This window comes from Mesoplodon bidens, assembly GCF_964165515.1.
Source record: "Mesoplodon bidens genome assembly, chromosome: 3".
Taxonomy (NCBI): Eukaryota; Metazoa; Chordata; class Mammalia; order Artiodactyla; family Ziphiidae; genus Mesoplodon; species Mesoplodon bidens.
Window position 1 is genome coordinate 35,853,164 of NC_138178.1, and position 21,591 is coordinate 35,874,754.

At 46.0% G+C, this 21,591-nt stretch overlaps 1 protein-coding gene across 2 annotated transcripts in view; it reads left to right on the plus strand.

Annotated features, from left to right (window-relative positions):
• HOMER2 (homer scaffold protein 2) overlaps positions 1 to 21,591 on the plus strand; it is a 107,156-nt gene that overhangs the window by 23,940 nt on the left and 61,625 nt on the right. The window contains exon 1 of one of the 2 annotated variants that reach the window (XM_081227341.1): positions 6,324 to 6,488. The exons of the other annotated variant lie outside the window; for it this stretch is intronic. Coding sequence (XP_081083467.1) covers positions 6,421 to 6,488 — 68 coding nt within the window. The 5' untranslated portion in view covers positions 6,324 to 6,420. Of the gene's footprint in view, positions 1 to 6,323; positions 6,489 to 21,591 lie in introns of those variants that run through there. 2 annotated transcript variants of the gene reach the window in all.

The window sequence follows — 21,591 nt, forward strand, 5'->3', positions numbered from 1 at the left end:
GGTCCGGGAAGATCCCACATGCCGCGGAGCAGCTGGGCCCGTGAGCCATGGCCGCTGAGCCTGCGCGTCCGGAGCCTGTGCTCCGCAACGGGAGAGGCCACAACAGTGAGAGGCCCGCGTACCGCAAAAAAAAAAAAAAAAAAAAAAAAAAAAAAAATTTTTTTAAAAAAAGGAAGAAAGAAATTGGGTGCAGAATCTTAGCTTCCCAGAGGAAGTGCTGTTTGAGAGGGTGGTGGGTGGGTAGATGTGGTCCAGAAAAGGTAACTAGGGAGCACGAACTCTGTAATGGTCGGGAGGAGGCCTGCCTCACAGATCAGGGGTGAGTGTGGACAGGAGCTGGAGAGAAAAGGGGGCTTCCTGAGTTAGCTGTTTAGTGCTGCAGTGGGAAGAGACCTGTTTGGGTGACTGGTGGCTGCATAGAGACCCAGGTGGGCCAGATGGACATTCTCTGTGGCCACCCAGGAGGCCAGCTGTTGAAGCACCAGGTGGGCCAGCTGCTGCCTGCTGCCCTATCTTACTGCCTGGTGGGTGGTTCATCAACATGGTCCAGACAAGCCCCAGGGGCACCTTTAGGAGTCGTGAGCCTTTGGGCAGGAACCTGAAGGTTTGGGGAACTCAGGAGGTATTTTCTGGGTTTTCTCCTGACTGTGGAGACTTTGGGAAGGACTGTGGGGTTGCTCCTGGTGAGCAGGATTTGGATTTCTGGATCATTCCGTAAGGCCTGGGATGACAGCCTTGGTAAGAGATGGATAAGGATGAACCTGTTTGCCCAGAGACCCGCTGAGGTCCTCAGGAGGGCTTCTGTCTGAACATGGTGGCAGGGGAGGTGGCCTGGGGAGGAGGGTCAGGGAACACCGGTGTGGGGCCTCATGGAACAAGTGGAAAGGGAGCCTGAGGGGCGTGTTGGGTTTAGGTGACCCAGGTGACTCCCGCCTGATAACTCTGTGTGCCTTTGGGTGCGTTACTTAATCTTTTCCCCCTGTTTTCCTCTGTATAATGAAGACACAGACACTCATTCTCAAGGTTGTTGGGAAAATGAGGTGAGCTATGTATGTCAGTGCCCAGCACGATGCCAAACACCGACAGATGATCAATACATGCCAGGACCTCTAGGAAATACCTTTTCCGAGGTACTGCCGAGATCTGGTGAGTGGATCTCAGCATTGCTATAGGACATGGAAAGGCATTTCCTGTTTAAAAACCAGATGCCTTAGGAGAGGCACACGAATTGAACTGCAGATGTGAATGTGCGTGGAAACCCGTGAATCTGAGGATGGAAGCTTGACGCAGAGCACTTGGAGGAGATAAAAAGGAAGTGGGGAGAAGTCTACACACAGGCCATCTGGGCCTTTGGAGGGGACGGGCAGTGTGTCCTTGGTATATGGGAAGGAGCTCGGGCTGTTCTGGGCACACGTAGGCCCCAACTGTCTGGACACCTGCTAGCTGCCTGGGTCTGCTAAAAGTCGAGTGTCAGACCTTTTCCAAAAGGGAGAAGAACCTGTAGAAGATCCAGTATGATAAATAGCCCCCATCTGATTCATCATAACCAGAGCACAGTGTGATAGGAAAACATGTCATTCTTCTAATAGTCACTTATTTCTGTCTAATGAAGACCTACCAATGCTCTATACATTTCCTTCCAAACCTAACGAAGTATAAATGGAACTTGACTGACTGTTTACTTGGACACTTCTGTTCTCTCTGTGCACCCTTCTCTCTCACCCCTTTGTTTTTTTTGTTTTGTTTTGTTTTGTTTTTTGGCTGCGCCATGCGGCTTGCAGGATCTTAGTTCCCCGACCAGGGATGGACCCTGGGCCACGGCAGTAAAAGTGCCGAATCTTAACCCCTGGACTGCCAGAGAATTCCCTCACCACTTTGTTAAGACATGTTTTCTGGGTGCCAGGCTCTGGCTGTGACATGGCACATAAAATGTAGTCCTGGCCCTTAAGCTCACCCCAGTAGAGCTGTGCTTTCAGGCCAGGCAGAGTGCATTGGGAAAGGTCATTTGTGCAGCACCTGGGGTAAAGGGAGGAGTTGCTGGTGGAAGCCATAAGCTGGGCCTCCAGCTGTCCTGTTGCAGCCTGGAGCTGAGAGGGTCAATATATCTCTCTGCATGCCTCTGTGTGTGTATGTGTGCATGCACGTGTGTATGTGTGCCTGGAAGGAAAACATTACCTAGCAGTTCTGCTGTAGAGAGAGGTTCCCACTGCTGTCAAACAGAGGTCTGCTTGTTTGCCCTGTGGAATTTCACAGGGTCACACCAGCCAGGGGCTAGTCCCTCTGGGCCCTCTGTGACTTGGGTTCACTCAAAGCTCTGGCCACAGCTTCAAGCACTTCCTCTATCAAGGTGCTGCAGGGGCTCTGGAAATGAAGACCTGATTCCTGCCCAAGGGGGCTTACAGTCCAATTTAGGGGGTACAGCACACCTATAGCTACCCAAAGACAAGGCAGAATAACATGAGGGCCACAGAGGAGACACAGAAAGCTGGGCTCCAGAGAAGGAATCAGGTCTGGTGGTGGACCCAGGTGCCTCTGATGGAAGAGGTGACCGAATAGCACTTTGTCTTAAAAGATGGTAGGATTCTGACCAGTGGGGGTGGGCTAAGTGGGGGGTGGCCGTGAACAAGGGGGCATTCCAGGGGGAAGGCACAGCTCGTCTGAAGGCACAGGTATGGATGAGCAGGAACTTCTGTTTTGTTAATCCTACACGTTGGTACAGGGATTGATAGGGAAGAGGAGACAAAGGCTGGGTGAGGTCTTGGATTTGGGCTCCGGGGCTGGGGATGGGGGCTGCCTTCACAGCCCGTGTATGAATAACTAGACAGAGCAGACGCCCGTGGTTGGTCTGAATGGGGTGCAGTTGACGCTCTGTAGTACAAGGGAATCCAGCACAAAAAGGCTCCCTTTACTCGTGTATCTCTTGTTTGAGGTCCACAAGGGCTGACTTTCTATTGAACGTGGCCTGTCTCAGCTCCTGCGGGGTGAGCATACACCTGGTGCCATGGGGCTCTGTGGAGCCTCGGGCACAAATTATTTTTGTGCTCCTTCAAATGCCCGTGTTTATTTTTAAACTTGAGGCTTGGTAAGGCAGGGATGTGTCATGCAGGCTTTGCTTTTGAGTGAAAAGGTTCTCTTGGGCTGATGGAACCTGCAAAAGCTGTTCCCCATTTAACATTGTCCCTTCTCTTCATTTCATGTCCCAGTGCCTGTATTCCGGCCTTATAGGGAAGGCCACAGAAGTAATTTGCTTTTAAAAAAAAATCCTGGAAAGAGGAAACCCGCATGCAGTTTGCCAGTCCCATAATTCGCACGGGCAGATCTGTGTCAGGAGCAGCAGTGCTCAGACAAGGAGGCTCTGTGTGTGTCGGAGGTGGGCGGGAGGTGACAAGCTGGGATGTGAACCTGAAACCTGCCGTCCCCACTCCCACTTCCCACCAATGGGAGCCCACGGACAAGGGGCTTAGAACAGAACGTCTGTTATCTTTGCGGCATGTGCAAGTTATAGCTGAAAAGTTAATGCGATTAACGTAGAGTTCAAGATGAAGGATTCAGCGCATGTGCCTCTGTCTACCCTTCCTCCCCAGAACCCATTAAAGTGATAATAAAAAGAGTATTAAAAGTATAATCCTATGACAGCAAAGTGAATGGGAGGGGATTAGCATCAGCTGAGAGATTGCAACAAATTTCTGGACGATAGAAAGCAGGTGGAGGTACGGCCACATCAGAAATGTAGCAGAGAAGCCCAGAGCCCAGTGGGCCCGAGTGGAGCGGGCCAGTCTGCCCTGCCCAAGAACCCCAGAGAGCCTCTCAACTAAGCCTGCAGGTCCATCCCAGGGCAGGAATGAGACGTGGTGCTGAAAGCTGGGACTTCAGTGGAAGGTCTCAGGGGAAAATGAGGACAGGTGAACTTCGTTGGCAGAGGCAAGGCTGGGGGTGTGGGTGTGGCCTTCTAGAACAAAGCCTGCCTTCGTCCGGCGTGGATCTGGGGTCCATGGATGGTGTTTGAAGCCATGGTACCTACTCAGATTAGCTAAGGAGGGAACGAGGAGTGCTCTCACGCTGAGGAATCAGGAAGAGGAAGAGCCGGCAAGATAAACGTCTAATCAGATAACATGGATGAAAGACAATCAATAGTAAAGCCAGGCCTTCAAGACACCGAGGGAAAGTAATTTTTTAACCATTGGAAAAAATTTTTATATCCTGCAGAGTAGACTGAAAAATGTCCCCTATAAATATCAGGCCCTTATCTCCTGAACCTGTAAGTGTTACCTTATAAGGTAATAAAAGGGTCTCTAGGTATGATTAAGGGGAGGATCTTGAGATGAGGAGATTATGGTGGATTATCCTGTTGGGCCCTGGTGCAATCACACGTGTCCTTATGAGGGAAAGGCCTAAGGAGATTTTACTATACACAGATACAGAAGAGAGATGGGGACATGAAGACCTCAGCAGAGAGAGAATTGAAGATGGAGGGAGAGGCCAAGGAATGCAACCCTAGAAGCTAGAAAAGGCCAGGAGTCGGATTCTCCCCTCAAGCCTTTGGAGGGAGCTTGACCTTCCTGACACTTTGGTTTTAGCCCAGTGAAACTGATTTCGGACTTCTGGCCTCCACACTGTGAGAGAATAATCCTGTTGTTTTAAGCCACCCAGTTGGTGGTCATTTGTAGCCCTAGGAAGCAAATACACCTCGCCAAATTCATCAAGTGTCAGGGGGGAGAGTGAAGGCAGTTACAGGTATGCAAGGACTTAAAAGTTTACTTCCCACTCATTCTGAGGGTCTACACCAGCCAAACAAGGGTGAAGCCTATGAAGGAGGCAGTTGGGGGCAGAAAGAGAATTGGTAGCTTCTGGGAGCCTAAAGAAAAGAACTTCCAGACAGACGGCTGTGAGTGGGCCTCAGAAGCACCCAGTCCAAATTAGAACTGGAAGTCGTCAGCTCCAAGAATAATATCTCCAGGACAGAGACTGGAATGGATTCCAGGAAATGTTCAGAATGAACAAGAAGCTGGAAGACCACAAGGGTTATAGGAAGATGGGCTGTGTCTCTTTTCTCAATAGGAAAAAGAAGGCAATAGAAAAATGCCACAAAAAAGAAAAATGACCACAGACATGTTGTGATCCAAATGTGAAGCACACTAAGATACCACCACCACCTGCTTTGAACAGTGGGGAGAGTGCTGGAGAGGAGAAGCTTCTCTTTGACCTGGATGCTGGGAATTTTTCCCTTTGAGGAGCACTTGGCTCTTGACAGTGGAACTGTACAGAAGGAAATAGAATTCCTGGCACATTTCTTGGCTCTGCAGGGAATAATATTTATATAGTCATAATAATGTTCTCTTTTTAAATGGTGACATAGTGCTGTACTGTGGTAATGTATTAACTGAACTCTTCCTGGACATTCCATTTAATTCCTGGTTGACTCTTTGACTTTTTTTCTGTGTGTAACTAATGCTGGAGTCTGAGGTCGGTTTGACCCATGAAACCTCTTTGTGGGGAGAGTTGAAGAACTGAATTGTTAGACTAGTAATGTGTAATCATGCACCTGAGGCGCCCCAGGTGGAAGAGTGAGGTGGGATTCTGGATGGAGGTGGTTTCGTGGCCCACCTAGACTGTCCCCATTACTGGGCCTTGGTCCTCCTGGATCCTTCCCTGGTGAGCAACCTGGTGCTGCTTCCCGGAGCAGTGGCCTGTGGGCAGAAGGGGATGTTGGGTGGGGCAGGCACGCGGCCTTACAGGTGGTGCAAACGGGAGAAACCTGAGCTTGTTTTGATGCCAACAGAAAGGATCCAGAAACAGAGAGAGGCTGTGGTTGTAAGCGAGGCCAGAGTTGCCCAATCTTCTTAACGTCATGGACACACGGAAAATATTTGTACAGCTCATGGGTAAACAGACGAGACTGCTCATGGTCAGAAGTGACCAGCCCAGGCACTCCAGTCGTCCCCGGCTCTGCTGTGCACCCGAGGGTTGATGAGATTCCCTTGTCAACAAGCTCCTTCCTCCCAACCCCATGACATCTTTGTACAAATGAGAAAAAAGCCACTTCTTTCTTAAGACACCTTCCAGACGCCTGCTTTCTGCCAGGCAGTTGACAGAGTCAGTGTGCAGAGCTTTTATGAGCCACACCGCCATGGATGGATGCCCTCTGAGTTCTGTGCCGTGCAGACTCATGACTCAGTACACCTGTGGCCCATTTGAGGACGCTGCTAGGAAGAAGGTTAAGGGCCTGAGCTGCAGGGGAGCGGACAGAGGCCAGAGATGTTCCTGCTGTGTGCTGGCATGAGACTCCTCGGGATTCTGCCGTGCTGACGGAGCCGAAGGTGGGAGCACCTGAAATAGGGCCGCAGGGAGGTGAGGTGTGGGCGCCACGTTCAGGAGAGACACCTGGGCTGTAGGCAGACATCTCGGCATCATCACGAGGAGATGGTTCTTGAAGCTGTGGAAGTGAGCATGTGGAAAAGCTCCATGGAGAAGAACTTGGGAACAAGCAAGTAAGCCCCTGTGGATCACCCAGCACCCCTGCTAAGGTGGGGCCTGATATTCAAGTAGAACGTGGAAATGAGCCCCCAGTGGGAGGGGAATCTGAGCACTGTGATGTCCTGTCCCATGGCTTTTGGGCACTGTCCCAACCAGATCGAGGATCCCTGGCAAAGGCCTCTGACTGCCATACCTGAGCCCTCAGGTCTGCACCCTTAGGTGCTGGCTTTCTTCACCCAGTACACACTCGGTGTCACTGCCAGTGTGTGCTGTCTGGGACAGCATCTCATTCATCTCTCTGTCCCTAGGGCCAAGTGTTAGATTTTTGAGGGGCTTTTAGGAGTGTAGATAGAGGTCTGGGCCTGGATGCTTGGAGGGTGCAGTGCTCCAGCAGCCCTGCCTGCTCTTGGCCCCGGGTGTCCTTGGGAATCCACTGCCCGGGTGTTCTCCACGACTCTTGACTCTGAGCTGCTCCATGGAGTGTAGGGTCCAGTCCTGTAGAGCTCTGGCCTCGCCAGCTGTCCCAGGGATGCTCTCCGGAACTGAAGGAGGCCTGCTCTGGGGCCCCCACACCTGAGCTCTTGGACCAGATGAGCTGGTTACACATTTGCCCTTGACATTGTGGGTAATAATAGAAAGGAATTTTTGCTTTGTTGGGCACATCCGATATAATTTCCACATTACATCGAAGACAAATCATTTAGTTCAGCAAATATTTTGGACCTACCGTGTGCGTGGGACTGCAGCAAATAAAAGGCTGGAGAGATGTGCATTGTTTCTGCATGTCAGAGTAAACTCACGGTGGCTCTAGAACAAGGGATTTATTTTTATTTACTAGGCTTCCTTCCCTTAAGACATACAGTGTTTCAGCCTCATAATGTTAACTGCTAAACATGTCACTTCTGCCTTACGTGGTGCTGGGACTTGTTGCTGTCCCCACGGGGGCAGGTCCTCTCTGCTTGTGCCTTCCCGTGTGTGTCTTTGGCGTCATGTGCAATGTCCTTGGGTGCAAAGGAAATGGCTGTCCAGCAGTTCCCACCCAGGGGCCTGGGAGGGTAGGAACCAGTGTCTAAGCTATTTCATTATTTCCCCAAGACAAAGGGCAGTTGTTCTGCTTTAGGCTGCTTGGGCAGGTAACTAATGTACCTTTCTTTTTGGCTGGAATCCTATCAATTCTTGAGGCCACCTTGGTGAAATCCTGCTGATTAGAAAGCTATTTGGAAGTTATAAATGACTTCAGTCAATAAAGAAATGAGAAAACAAATTATTCTTTCATAAATACTGCCTGGAAGGTCAAAATCTTTCAATAAGTGGGGTCCACAGGGAAGATATGAATAATAAATGGCCACTTCTTGGTCAGTAGGTTGGAAACCAGTGGATTAACTGTGAGTTAGAAACAAGCCCAAACAACCACTAAAAATGAGGGTTCTGGCTCTTTCTAGGGCAATCCGTGGTTTGGAGATATCCAGCCAAGCTCCTGCGCACTTAGAGGGCACCTTGGGTCTCAGTTCTGTTGGTGCCAAATCCCTATTCAGCTTCTGTCATTTCTGTTCCCTTGCTAGCTAAACTTTTTAAGAAAAAACAGTTTATTGAGGTATAAATGGCATACAAAAAGCTGTACATATTTGATGTACACAACCTAATGAGTTTGGAGATAAGAACACACCTGTGCAACTATCACCACAATCTATGCCATAAACAAATCCATTCCCTCCAATAGCTTCCTCCTGCACTTCTTGCTTATTATATGTGTGTGTGAGATAAGAACACTTAACAGAAGATCTTTGCAAAATGGTAAGTATACAATATAATGTTAACTCTTGGCACCGTGCTGTATAAAGTTCCTTTTTTTTTTTTTTTCCTTGGCTGCGCTGCATGGGGGACCTTAGTTTCCTGACCAGGGATTGAACCCATAACCCCCATGGTGGAAGCATGGAGTCTTAACCACTGGACCGCCAGGGAAGTCCCTGTATAAAGTTCTTGAGAGCACCTACCCCTCTCCCTCTGTCAACCGTGGTGTTTGGGGTCCTCTCACACCTGTCTTATTTGGTCCAGGTGATTCTACACTTGACCTCTAGGTTGGGAAGCGAGCGACACTGGCCTCTCTCTTGCCCACACACAATTTCAGGTTGTAGCAAGTCTCACTGTCTTCACCTCGCATGCATTCAATAACCCTCATTTCTCCCTTGCCAGAGAAAACCCCAGCTCTGTGGTCACCATTCCCTGGTCTTTCTCATGCACACACAGGTAGCTCCAGAGCTCCCTGGATTCTGAGGCAGAGGCCATGGTGGTCTTGTTCTGGGGTATTCCCAATGGCCAGCATAGCTCTACTATGGAGCTGTGGAGTAGATATTTGCTAAGTTAATATATATTTATATTAGTATGCATATTTATAAGAATGAGATCATAGTAGGATGCTTTTTTGTAACCTTCTCTTTTCATTTTAATACTATATGTCCTTAGTAACATCTATAGTCCTAGTGTTGGCGAGCTTTTGTTGGAACTCTGGAACCTATGAGTTCTTTTTTGTTTGTTTGTTTTGTTTTCTTTGAAGAAGAGATTTTGAGTGACACTGAAGCCCTTCAAGTCCTAGCTGTTTCTGTTCAGAAGGAAAGGGGACACAGACTGTACTCAGCAACACCTGTTGGCCTCCTTATTCAGTAACTTCTGGATGTAAATCATTGAATGATAATTTAACGAAGTAAAGAATAAATCATGATGGGTAAAGGAAAAAAGAACATCTTTCCATGTTAGTAAGTACTACAATTTTTAAAGGCTGAGTGATATGTCTTGCATGGGTATATTATGCTTGATTTAAACAATCCCTCACTTTGGAGCATTTAGGTTATTTACAAGGATTGTGTGTGTGTCGGGGGAGGTGTGTATAATAAACAGCTCTTCAGTGACTGTCCTTTTGCCCTCATACCTTTGCACGTCCTCATTTATTGCCCTTGAATAGGTTCCTAGAAGTGGAGTTGTTCGAAATTGAGTTATTTGTAGTGAGGTGGATGGACCTAGAGTCTGTCATACAGAGTGAAGTAAGTCAGAAGGAGAAGAACACATACCGTGTGCTAACACATATATATGGAATCTAAAAAAAATGGTTCTGAAGAACCTAGGGACAGGACAGGAATAAAGATGCAGACGTAGAGAATGGACTTGAGGACCTGGGGAGGGGGAGGGTAAGCTGGGATGAAGTGAGAGAGTGGCATGGACATATATACACTACCAAATGTAAAACAGATAGCTAGTGGGAAGCAGCCACATAGCACAGGGAGATCAGCTCGGTGCTTTGTGACTACCTAGAGGGGTGGGACAGGGAGGGTGGGAGGGAGACGCAAGAGGGAGGGGATATGGGGATGTATGTATATGTATAGCTGATTCACTTTGTTATAAAGCAGAAACTAATATACCATTGTAAAGCAATTATACTCCAATAAAGAAGTTTAAAAAAAAAAAGTGGAGTTGTTGGCTTCAGGAGAACGCAGTTTTTTTTGGCTGCATGCAGCATGTGGGATCTTAGTTCTCCCACCAGGGATCGAATCCATGCTGCCTGCAGTGAAAGTGCGGAGTCTTAACCACTGGACCGCCAGGGAAGTCCCAGGAGAATGCAGTTTTAATCAATTTATTAGTGATTCAATAAATTGCCTCCCAGAGAGCTCTCCCGGTCATACCCCATTAGTAGTGTAAAAGAGACAGATGCGTTCCACTCTAGCAGGCTGGATTTTTTTTTTAATCTTTTTTTTTATTGCGGTAAAATGTACACAACATATGATGTACCATCTTTTTTTTTTTTTTTTTTGGTTTTTTGGCCACGAGGCATGTGGGATCTTAGCTCCCCGACCAGGGACTGAACCTACACCCCCTGCATTAGAAGGCAAAGTCTTAACCACTGGACCACCAGGAAAGTCCCTGATGTACCATCTTGACCATTTTTAAGTGTGCACTTCACTGGCATTAAGTGTTTTCACATTGTTGTACAATCATCACTGCCATCCATCTCCAGAACTTTTTCAGCAGGCAAGTGGCTTTTGTTTTTGTTTTTTTAGTCTTTGCGGTTTGATGCTGAAAAACCTCTCATGGTTTTAGTTCACAGTTCTTTTTTACTGAGAAGGTGCAACTTGCTGTCAAGTGCTGTGGACACTTTGGTGTCTCTGTGCTCTCTGCAGTCTTCAGCATCCTCGGAGCCGCTAGAGGCTCTGGACAGCTCCCTCCTTGAAGCTTTGAGCTCCCGGGCTTGGTGTTGGCCGTTTTCCCTGGCTTCCCTCCCGCTTGCCCAACGTGCCCACCCCTGCTCCACCTGCCCTTTCAGCGCGCACTGTTGGCAGTTTTCCCTCTGCTGCCTTTGAGCTGTTCTTCAGGGCTGCTCTTCCCTGCCCTGTCCCAGCACACTCTGCTGCTGTTGTTGGAAAATAATACATAACGTAAAGTTTAACATTAAAAAATTATTTATTTATTTTTGGCTGCGCCATGCAGCTTGTGGGATCTTAGCTCCCCGACCCTCTCCCTCTGTGGTGGAAGCTTGGAGTCTTAACCACTGGGCTACCAGAGAAATCCCAAAGCTTAGCCTTTTAACCACTTCTAAGTGTGTTCGCAATTCAGCGGCATGTAGAATGTTCACAGTGTCGTGTGCCTGTTACTGCTGCTCCCCTCCAGACCTTCTTCATCGTCCCAAACAGAGGCTCTGTACTTGTTAAGCAGTAACGCCCCATTCTCTGCTGCCCCCAGCCCCTGGTAATCATCATTCTACTCTCGGTCTCTAGGCATTTGGCTGTTTGAGTTATATAAGTGGGATCATATAGTATTTGTCCTTTTGTGTCTGGCTTATTTCATTTAGCAGCATATTTTCAGGGTTCATCTGTGTTGTGGTATATGTCAAAATTTCATTCCTTTTTATGTCTGAATAGTATATTCCATTATATGTATATAACCCATTTTGTTTATCCATTCATCTGTTGGTGGACATTTGGGTTGTTTCTACCTTTCGGCCATTGTGAATAACGCAGCTGTGAAGATTAGTGTACGAGTATTTGTTTGAGCCCTGGATTTCAGTTCTTTTGGGGTATATACCTAGAAATGGAATAGCTGGATCATACGGTAATTCTGTGTTGAACTTTTTGAGGAACTGCCAAACTGTTTTCCACAGTCTCAGCATACTTTTTGAATAAATGACCAGAAGAGATGGCACCTGAGGCTCCCCAGGCTGAGGGACTCTGCCATGCAGGGAACCTGGACCTGGGAGTCTAGAGAAAACGATTCAGGCAGGGGGACTAGGACAAGAACCGTTCCCTAAGGTATGTAGAGCTTGACTGTGTAACCTACTGTCTGCCTGTCGTAGTTTAGTCTTCTAAGCAGTGGCTTCTGTAGCTTTTTAAAGAAGGTAACCTGAGAGAGAGCTGCTGTTGGGCACAGAAGCAAGGACAGTGGCCAAGACAAGGGGGCAGGAAGGCGGGGTGCTCTGGGCTGTAGGTAGACTCTCAGTCAGACTCTCAGTCTCTACCAGCAGGCACCATTGTGTGGAAGCAGCCAAGGGGCTTCCAGCTGCACAAGAGAAGTTCTGGAAGGATCCGGAGCTCTCTTCTTGTAGCTCAAGCCTCTGTGAGATGGTCAGAATAGCTTGGAAGCAAAGCAAGAACAGTAGACGTGTTCCTGAGGCACTGGGGTCTTCCATAACCACCTCTCCCCAGCCCGCAGGGATGCTGAGTTTCAACTCTGTCCGGGCCACTCCAGACAAGGGGAGAATGGCAGAGCCCAGGAGAACATCTTCCTAGTCTTTGAGATATGACCTGCCCACAATCTACAGCTTTGCTTGTATCTCCCAAGGTTCCTTACCTAAAAACCCTTTGCTTCGGTATTTACTGAACTCCTTCCTTGCCTCTCTCAAAACCTCCGTTTTCTGTGTTTTCAGTATTTCTAAAAGCATTAAAAAAATTCTCCTGTTCATAAGAGACCCTGAAATAGGCAGCCTAGTGTGAGGTGGGTTCCTCCCTGGGACAGCAACGACCCAAGTAACGACAGTGGAGGCCCAGAGTGGGCACACATTCTGTGTGTCTACCTAGGGTGTAGGTCACCTTCATCAAGTACACCATTGTCCCACTAGAGGTGTGTTAGGTATCTGTTAGCCTCTACTTCATGCCCACTGGGAGGGCTGTAATAAAAAAGACAGACAGTAACAAGTTCTGGAAAGGATGCAGGCACGTTGGAATTCTCAGACAGTGCTGGTGGGTATGCAAAATGGTGCAGCCTCTTTGGAAATAAGCCTGGCAGTTCCTCAGAAACTTAAACATAGAGTTACCATATGACTATTCCACTCCTAGGTATAAACCCAAGAGCCAAGAAAACACAAGGCCACATAAATCTAGTACACAGATATTTGTAGCAGCATTATTGATAATAGCCAAAAGGTGGAAACAGTACAAGTGTCCATCAACTAATGAATGGAGAGACAAAATGTAGTATATCCATACAATGGATTAATATTCAGCCATAAAAAGGAATGAAGTACTGATATATGCTACATGAGGGATAAACCTTGAAAACATTGTGCTCGGTGAAAAAAGCCAGACACAGAAAGCCACATACTGTGATTCCATGTATATGAAATGTCCAGAACAGGCAAATCCATAGAGACAGAAAGTAGATCAGGGGTTGCCTGGGGCTGGAGGTGGGGAGAATGGGAGTGACTGATAATGAGTATGAATGGGGTTTTGGGGGTGATGAAAATGCTCTGAAATTAAATAGTGGTGTTGGCTGCACAATGCTGTAAGTAAACTGAAAACCACTGAACTGTACACTTTAAAAGGGTGAGTTTTATGATATCTGAATTATAGCACAATGAAAATAATTTTTAAATTATCCATGAAATTTAAATTTCGCCAGTTCTGTATTTGCGTATATGTATGTGTGTGTCTGTGTGTGTGTGCGCGCACGCACCAAATCTGGCGACTCTATACTTGCCACCTATTTTTGTAGAAAATTTTGTATTATAATACACACATAAAATATCTATTAGCCTGAGAGACCAACTGATAGATAGTGTAAATGAATACATCACAAATGCTCTTTTGAGGTATGTCTGCACCTTTGGTTTTGTATTTTACACCTTTTGCAATTGACTTGGCAAGTTACCAGCCTCCTCACACCATGCAATTCTAATTTTACACCAGTGGTTCCTAGGAAAACAAAAAGAGCTTTTTCCCCCCGAACCCAAATTCAGAGTGGTAAGCTACATACTTAACCATGGTTGGTTTCTAGAACTGGTACTAGGATCCCCCTTGCTGCTACCCAGGAACCCAAAAGACAAAAATGAACCTCAAAACCAGTTTGCCATAGTTAGTACTAATTTGCCAGTAAAGGAAAAAATAAATCCCAGGCTTCTAAATTTTTTAAGCTATGAAAAAAAATTTTTAATTGTGAAAGTGCACAGTTATTCTTTTTGAAGATTCTCTTTTGTTTAATTTGCTGATGATAATAGGGAGAAAGAGCTAGGTCTCTTTGGGCATGTTGAGCTGTCTAAGGTGGAAAAGGGGATTGTCTTCCCTGCAGTGATGTCTCACGCGTGTAATTAATATATTATCATAATATTCCTTTAACTGGCTGCTATTACTAACAAAAAAGCACTTTGCAGGACCTCCCTGGCGGTCCAGTGGTTAAGACTCAGCGCTTCCAATGCAGGCTGCGCGGGTTCAATCCCTGGTCAGGGAACTAAGATCCCACATGCTGTGCAGTGTGGCCAAAAAGTTAAAAAAAAAAAAAAAAAAGGAAAGAAAGAAAGCAAGCACTTTGCATATGTTATCACATTTAATCTAAACAGTCCCTTGAGGTGGTTGTGTTAATGTTTAGGGAAGTGACTTGGCCAAGGTCACACAGATGATCAGGTCCTTCTAGGGAGCATGTACTGTTCCACAGCCTGAACTAGTCTCCCCGTTACTCTTTTTTTTTTTAAATAAATTTATTCACAAGTTTATTTATTATTTATTTTTTGGCTGTGTTGGGTCTTCGTTGCTGTGCACGGGCTTTCCCTAGTTGCGGTGAGCGGGGGCTACTCTTCGTTACAGTGCTCGGGCTTCTCACTGCGGTGGCTTCTCTTGTTGCAGAGCATGGGCTCTGGGCGTGTGGGCTTCATTAGTTGTGGCTCGCGGGCTCTAGAGCGCAGGCTCAGTAGTGGCGCACGGGCTTAGTTGCTCTGCGGCCTGTGGGATCTTCCCGGATCAGGGCTCGAACCCATGTCCCCCGCACTGGCAGGCGGATTCTTAACCACTGTGCCACCAGGGAAGTCCCCGCCGTCCCCCCACCGCCCCGGCCCTCCGCTTACTCTCAACAAAGAGAAGCAGCACGATTTTGTGGAGCCGCCCTCCTCTTCTTCAGCTTTGTCTCTGACAGGTAAAAAGAGCCAAGAAAGGAACTAGAATTAAAACCAAACCCTGTTATGTTCCTGACGCGAAATAAGGACTGTTAAGTCATTTTGGTATATATTTCATATGTCCATCACTTTGTTTTCCTTTCCCGATAAAGGTTGGGCTACATGGTGGCTTCCAATATGATACGAAGCTAACTGGATTTTTGGAAAGCTCTGTCAGCCTGAATGACCCTGAGGACTCTTGAGCTCCGCTGCTCTTTCTTGGCTCCCCTGCTGCTTTCCTGACCCCTGTCCTTCATCTCTAAGGGTGGGTCCTCTTCCTGCCCCTGTCCTGGGTGTCCCCCAGCTGGGTTGTCCCTCTCCTTCTCTCTCCCTGTGTACTCACCCTGCATGGTTTCATCCACCTGTGATTTCTGCTCAGCTGCTGCAGTGGGTTCCCCAGTCTAGTCTTCTAACCTTGAAGAGTCACCCTGAAAAGGGGTCTCATTTGCCTTCTTTTTTTTTTTTAATATTTATTTATTTATTTGTCTGCGCCGGGTCTTAGTTGCAGCACTCAGGATCTTTAGTTGCGGCATGTGGGATCTAGTTCCCTGACCAGGGATCGAACCCGGGCCCCCTGCATTGGGAGCATGGAATCTTAACCGCTGGACCACCGGGGAAGTCCCCCATTTACTTTCTAACATCTCTTCCAGATGGTCCACAGGCAAGGTCCACTCATCATGACTCACATTTCCTCTCAACTGCCCAAGCCAGAAAACTTGGGTCTTTTCCCCTCTTATCCTTTTCTACACTTGATCTTTAAAAAAAAACAGCTTTACTGAGATAAAACTCATGTACCATACAATTTACTTATATAAAATATACAATTCATTGATTTCTTTTTACTGTATTCAGAGCTTGTACAATCATCAACACAGTCTAATTTTAGAACATTTTTCCCTCCTCAAGGAAACCCAGAACCTGTTACCAGTCACTCCCCATTCCCCCCATTTTATGTATACTATAGATGAATACAAAAGCCCTCAACATTTAAAACTGAGAACATTATTTTTCCAGTCTTAAAAGAAAATCATATCTGCTTAATTAGGAATGATGTTGCCAAGTCATACCCTCATAGCAGACACAGAATAAAGTCTTCTATATTTTGTTTGCATTGCAGTGTAGCAGGAAAATCTATGTGCACAGATGTGTTACAGCAAAAGGAAGAATTCAAACTGCTCCTTCGGCAATATTTTGCACTCTCTTGAATTAGCTGTCCCAGGAATCATTAATCGTTATGACTTGGCTGCTTGCCACCTGACTTTTTAGAAATCATCACTTGGATGTTTTCTGGTTCTTGGCTTTTGGTGTTCATAGCACGTGAATCATAAAACTCTGCTTTTTGTTTTAAAACTCCCATTTATCACCACAGACTCAGGTGGAATAACTTTTTTTAGTATAAATGTTCAATATACCACATATAGAGTAAAATCACAAATGTATGTTGAAATCCTAGGATACCTTCCATAGATGAACTATCATGCATAGAAGGTGCCTGTTGATTCGGTGGCTGGTTTGTAAATGCAGGTGACACGCCCATGTGCAACTCAAAAGACGGGCATTGGTGCATCACCCATGACCCAGCAGTCTTGGATAGAGAACACAATCTCTTAATGATGATATCCCATAATTATGAGAACAGCTATCCAAGTGCATTTAACATTTTTCCTACATATATATTTCTTGGACTGTATTTGGAAGAGAAAATAGCTTTGACATAAATTTTCCACTGAGCACAGTTGGAGATGGTGGCCCCCAAGATAAAGACCAATTTTCTTAGCGTGTCATTCAGAATCCATGACTATCTGGCTTCAGCCCACCCTCAAGCCTCATCTCTTTTTTTAAAACTATTTATTTATTTATTTATTTAGGCTGCACTGGGTCTTTGTTGCGGCACATGGGATCTTTGTTGTGGCACGCAGGATCTTTCAGTTGCGACATGCAGACTCTTAGTTGCGTCGTGCACGTGGGATCTGGTTCCCCGACCAGGGACCAAACCTGGGACCCCTGCATTGGGAGCATGGAGTCTTAGCCACTGGACCAGCAGGCAAGTCCCCAGGCCTCATCTCTTGCCACCCCCTCCTGTAGCCACAAATAGCACTTGCTATAGTCTCTGAGCACACCTCTCATGTCTGCAGTCATTTCCCCCTCACCTGCTAAACCCAGAAGATTTGCTGGACTCTGGGCCGGGAGTAGAGGGGGACGTTTGGAGGAGGGGGAGGAATTTCTGTGCAAGAGTAGAAGGGTGCTGTTTGAACACGAGATGGTCTTGCAGTGTTGCTGGTGAGTTTTATTTTCTTCCTTGATCCCGTCCTTGGTCTCATCTTCCCATCATATGTTTCCCTATCCTGCATCCTCAGAGAAGCCCCTCACCCACCCCATGCAAATACTTGCCTTCCATCACAGATTTGCTTTTCTGAAATTCTGCCTCTCCCCATCCCAACCACTGGGATCCTCACCCACTGCTCTGGACCCACCACCCCTTTTGGAGAGTACGGACCCTTTTCCAAAGCACATGGCAATGGACCTCATGGGCCCTCTGGGGCAGCCCTCAGCCTGTGAACCAGTCCCAGAACTTCGTCAAACCCACATCACAGGAGACCCGCAGGAGAACGTGGGCTGAGAGCTCCTGAAAAACTGTCAAGCCCTCTACGATAAAGGTAGTGTCATCAAGAAAGCCTGTCAGTGTTCATCAGGGGTACTTTCCTCATTCTGTTCCGTGATGTAAATGTGACCCAAAAAGAGAATCCCTAGTCAGTGGAGTAGGAAGATTTGTGACAAATGTGACTTATGTGATATCTCTCATTTATCAGCTTTGTTAATCTGGGCAGTTTTGGGGCAGATGGAAATCACTTCAGTAGAATGGGTCTGCTGTGACCCCCTTCAAGGGGCTCAGACCAGACAAGGAGATGGACTTCTGGCTAAGGTCCAGCAGGTGCAGGTTTTCCCCAGGGAGTTGCTGGTCCATTGTTCTAACAGGGTTTATGGAATGGTTTCTGTGTCCCCACTGATGTGTAATACTGCCTACATCAAATTCTTAATTCCTTGGACTCCTGTTTCTAGATTCTGTTCTGTTCCATTAGTCTGTCTATTTCTTTGCTCATGGCTCTTCATTTCATTTGCTGTAACTTTATAATAATACATTTCAATATCTGGCTACATTATGGCTAAACCTCCTCATTGCTCTTCATCTTCAGAATTTTCTTGACTGTCCTCTCATGTTAAGTTTTCCACATGAATAACCCTGTCTAGTTCTAAAAATAATTCTGTTGATATTTGTATTTTGTTAAATGTATGTATTAATTTAGGGGTAATTGACATCTTCGTATTGACTTTTCTCATTTAAGAACAGGATGTCTTATTTATTAAAGTTTTCTTTTGTATGCCTGAGAAGTTATCTTTGCTTTTTTCGTGCAGATCTTGCTTACTTCTTAAATATATTCCTAGAAATTGTATCTTTTTGGCTGCTACTCTAGATGGGATCTTTTAAAATCTATTATATTGTCTATCTGGTTGTTTGTATATATAGAAAGGCTACTGATGTTATTTTTTATTAGTAATTTTACACCTAATCACCTTACTGGATTTCATTATTCATATTCACTTTTTCAATTGATTTTCTTGGGTGTTCTAGATGTGTGATCCTATTATCTGCAAATAATGGTAACTTTATTATGGGGATTTTGTGTGAAAGTAGAACTACAATATACTTGTGAGTTTGCATGAAAGAATTCTTTGCATGGAAGAATTGTGCTAGAACCTTTTGTCCATTATCTCCTTTTTCCCCCAGATCTTTTTCCTAGGCTCAGGGATTTGACCCTGCCAGCTAGGGGCCTGTTGACCATCTAGAACGAGGGCTGAGAGCCTGATGAGCCCATGCTTCTGTTCCCTCATGACAGGCGCTCAGTCTAGGGCCTGTATCATGAGAGCACAAATTAGACGTCTCAAGATGCTATGGTAGGGGACTTCCCTGGTGGTCCAGTGGCTAAGACTCCGTCGTCCCAATGCAGGGGGCCTGGGTTTGATCCCTGGTCAGGGAACTAGATCCCATATGCCGCAACTAAAAGATCAAGCACCCCCCTGCAACTAAAGATCCCACGTGAGGCAGTGAAGATCCCATGTGCTGCAGCTAAGAACTAGCACAGCCAAATAAAAACATAAATAAATATTTAAAAAGAGAGAGAGAGAGAGAGAGAGAGAGAGAGAGAGAAAGATAACTACCTTGCCCAAGTTTTTAAAAAAAAGAAAAAAAGATGCTATGGTAGAACTCAAAGGACTAGTGGGAGCCTTTCTGGCCAGTCAAGGGGGAAAGATATTTTAGCCCCAGTGAAGGGCATGTGCATGGTCATGTGAAAATGCAGGTGCTTTGGAAGTGTTAGCAGAAAAGCGGCAGAGCCTGTCTGGTGAGGGGACAGGGACAGGTGCTCAGGGGTCTGTGAATCATTCTGATGCACTTGGAGCTGGTCCTATGGGGCATAGAGCCAGGGAAGGTCTTTGAAGCTGGGTGGGCAGTGCCATGCCCATCGAGCTTGGGGCTGCACCTTTCTCTTGCTGCTGTATGAATGATGTGTGGAAGGATTCAAGAGTCAAGCCAGGTAAACTCATCAGGGCATCCTTTGAGACTTTGAAACATGTTTAAATGGCTGTAGGGTAATGTCTGAATGGTTTGTTTTAATTCAAAGCAGATAGAAGCAGGAATAATAAGAATCATGAGGTTTTACAGGTTCCTATCAGGAAAAGCCTGGTGAACATGGCAAGTGAGGGATTATAATAAATTAAAATATCATCTTTCTTTTTTTTTTTTCTGCAAAAAGTAGTCATGCCAGTTCTTTGCAGAATCATTTCACATGGAGCCAGAAATCGTTCAAAGCGGGAGTGGTCTCTCTGCCGAGTGGTTTTCATATTCCAGGCATACGTATATTTCACAGTGTCTAATTATTCTTGGGGACCATTACTGTCAGGTTCCAAAATGTGTTCAATGAGCAACAATTGGTGTTTATTCAGCTCTAAAAAGACTATGCAAGGGAACAGTAGGTTGTTATTGTCTGCCTAAAGAAGCGTTCTGCCATCCGGAAACATCTGCTTTCTATTTAAAGCACTGAAGAAGGAATGGGAGTATATTTGAAATATACTCCCTAAGCATCAAACACCAAAGAAAGGAGAATAAAATTGGGTATGAAGGTAATTTCTGTTCTCTGATACACACTCTCTTCAGCTTTTCCCTGCTGGAAAGGAAGGGTGGCCTCCTGGCTTGGAAAGTTCTGCTTCTCTTGAATTTTTCTATTTATACTGATTTGCACACTTCCAAGAACTGACTTCTGTGTCCTAGTTCCAGCTCTTTTAGTTTCTCAGGTAGGGCAAGGTGCTCTTTCAGAGTTGGGGTCTGCTTTTCTGGATTTTGTGGTGAGGTTTGTTCTCTGATTTTGCTCATAAAGATGTAAAGATTTGCTGTCCACATTGCCTGAAATCACCCTGTGACCTTCAGTTTTCTACGTGGAGAATGCTGCCCACTCACAGCTCTGTCCAGAGGGTTTTGACCCTCTGAGAACATATACAGTCTGCTTGGGGCGCAATAAACTTTCTGTGAAGGTCAATATGTTAGTTACCTATCACTGTGTAATCAAGTGCTACAAATTTAGTAGCTTAAAACAAAACACATTTCTGTGTATATGCTTGACAGTTGTTGAAACAAAGAATTAACGGGTTAGATGGCTGGAGGCTAAATCAAAATGTGTGGGTCTGCTCTCATCATTATAACCCCTTTTGGCAATAAAAGAAAAAGGATAAAATATATCTGCATTGCCTTTACCTGGTTTTGAAAGCAGAGTGGTTATGACCTGAAAGGGAATTTATAGGCAGTGGGTTTGAAAGCAGGCTGAAGGCCAAGATTTCAGAGACAAAGGTAGGTTACTTCAAGCACTTCTCATAAGTGCCAGTAGATATTTATAGAGTACATCTAGAAAGATATATTCAAAAACTACATAAGTGTTTCCTCTGGAGAGAACTGAAGGCCTAGAGACAGGAGAGAGTTGTGCCTTTCACTGTATGCCCTTTGGTGTCATCGAAATTTTGTACCATGTTCACATATTATCTATTGAAAAACTGTTAATAAAAAAATAGGAGACCTGATTCCTATTCACAGAAAAACAAAAACAAACAAAAAAACACACACACATTTCTGTGAGTCAGGAGTCTGGGAATGGCTTAGCTTGGGCCTCTGCTTCAGGGTCTCTTAGGAGGTGTCATCAAGGTGTCAGCCAGGAGTGGGGTCTCATCTGAAGGCTCGAGTGTGGACAGATAAGCTTCTAAGCAGTTGTTGGCAGAATTTCAGTTCCTCAAGGATATTGGACTAAGGGCCTCCGTTCTTCTCTGGCTGAAGGTCACTCTCTCTGGCTGGAGTTGCTGCGGGATGGTCCTCCCCAACATGGCAACTTGCTTCAGCAAAGCCAGCAAGAGAGTCAATCAAGGGAGTCTGCTAGCAAGACAGAAGTCACAGTCCTCTGTCACTTGCTCAAAGTGACCTCCTGTCACCTTCACCATATTCTGTTGGTTAAAAGCAAGTCACAGGTCCCACCCATGCTTACAGGGAGGGGATTACACAGGGGATCACAGGAGTCACATCAGAACTGCCTACTACAGACAGGTATTATTTTAGGAAGAGAGTATAATGGCTAAGGGGAGGGGGTTGTCCATGTCACTTAGAACTGACTTCAAAGCTC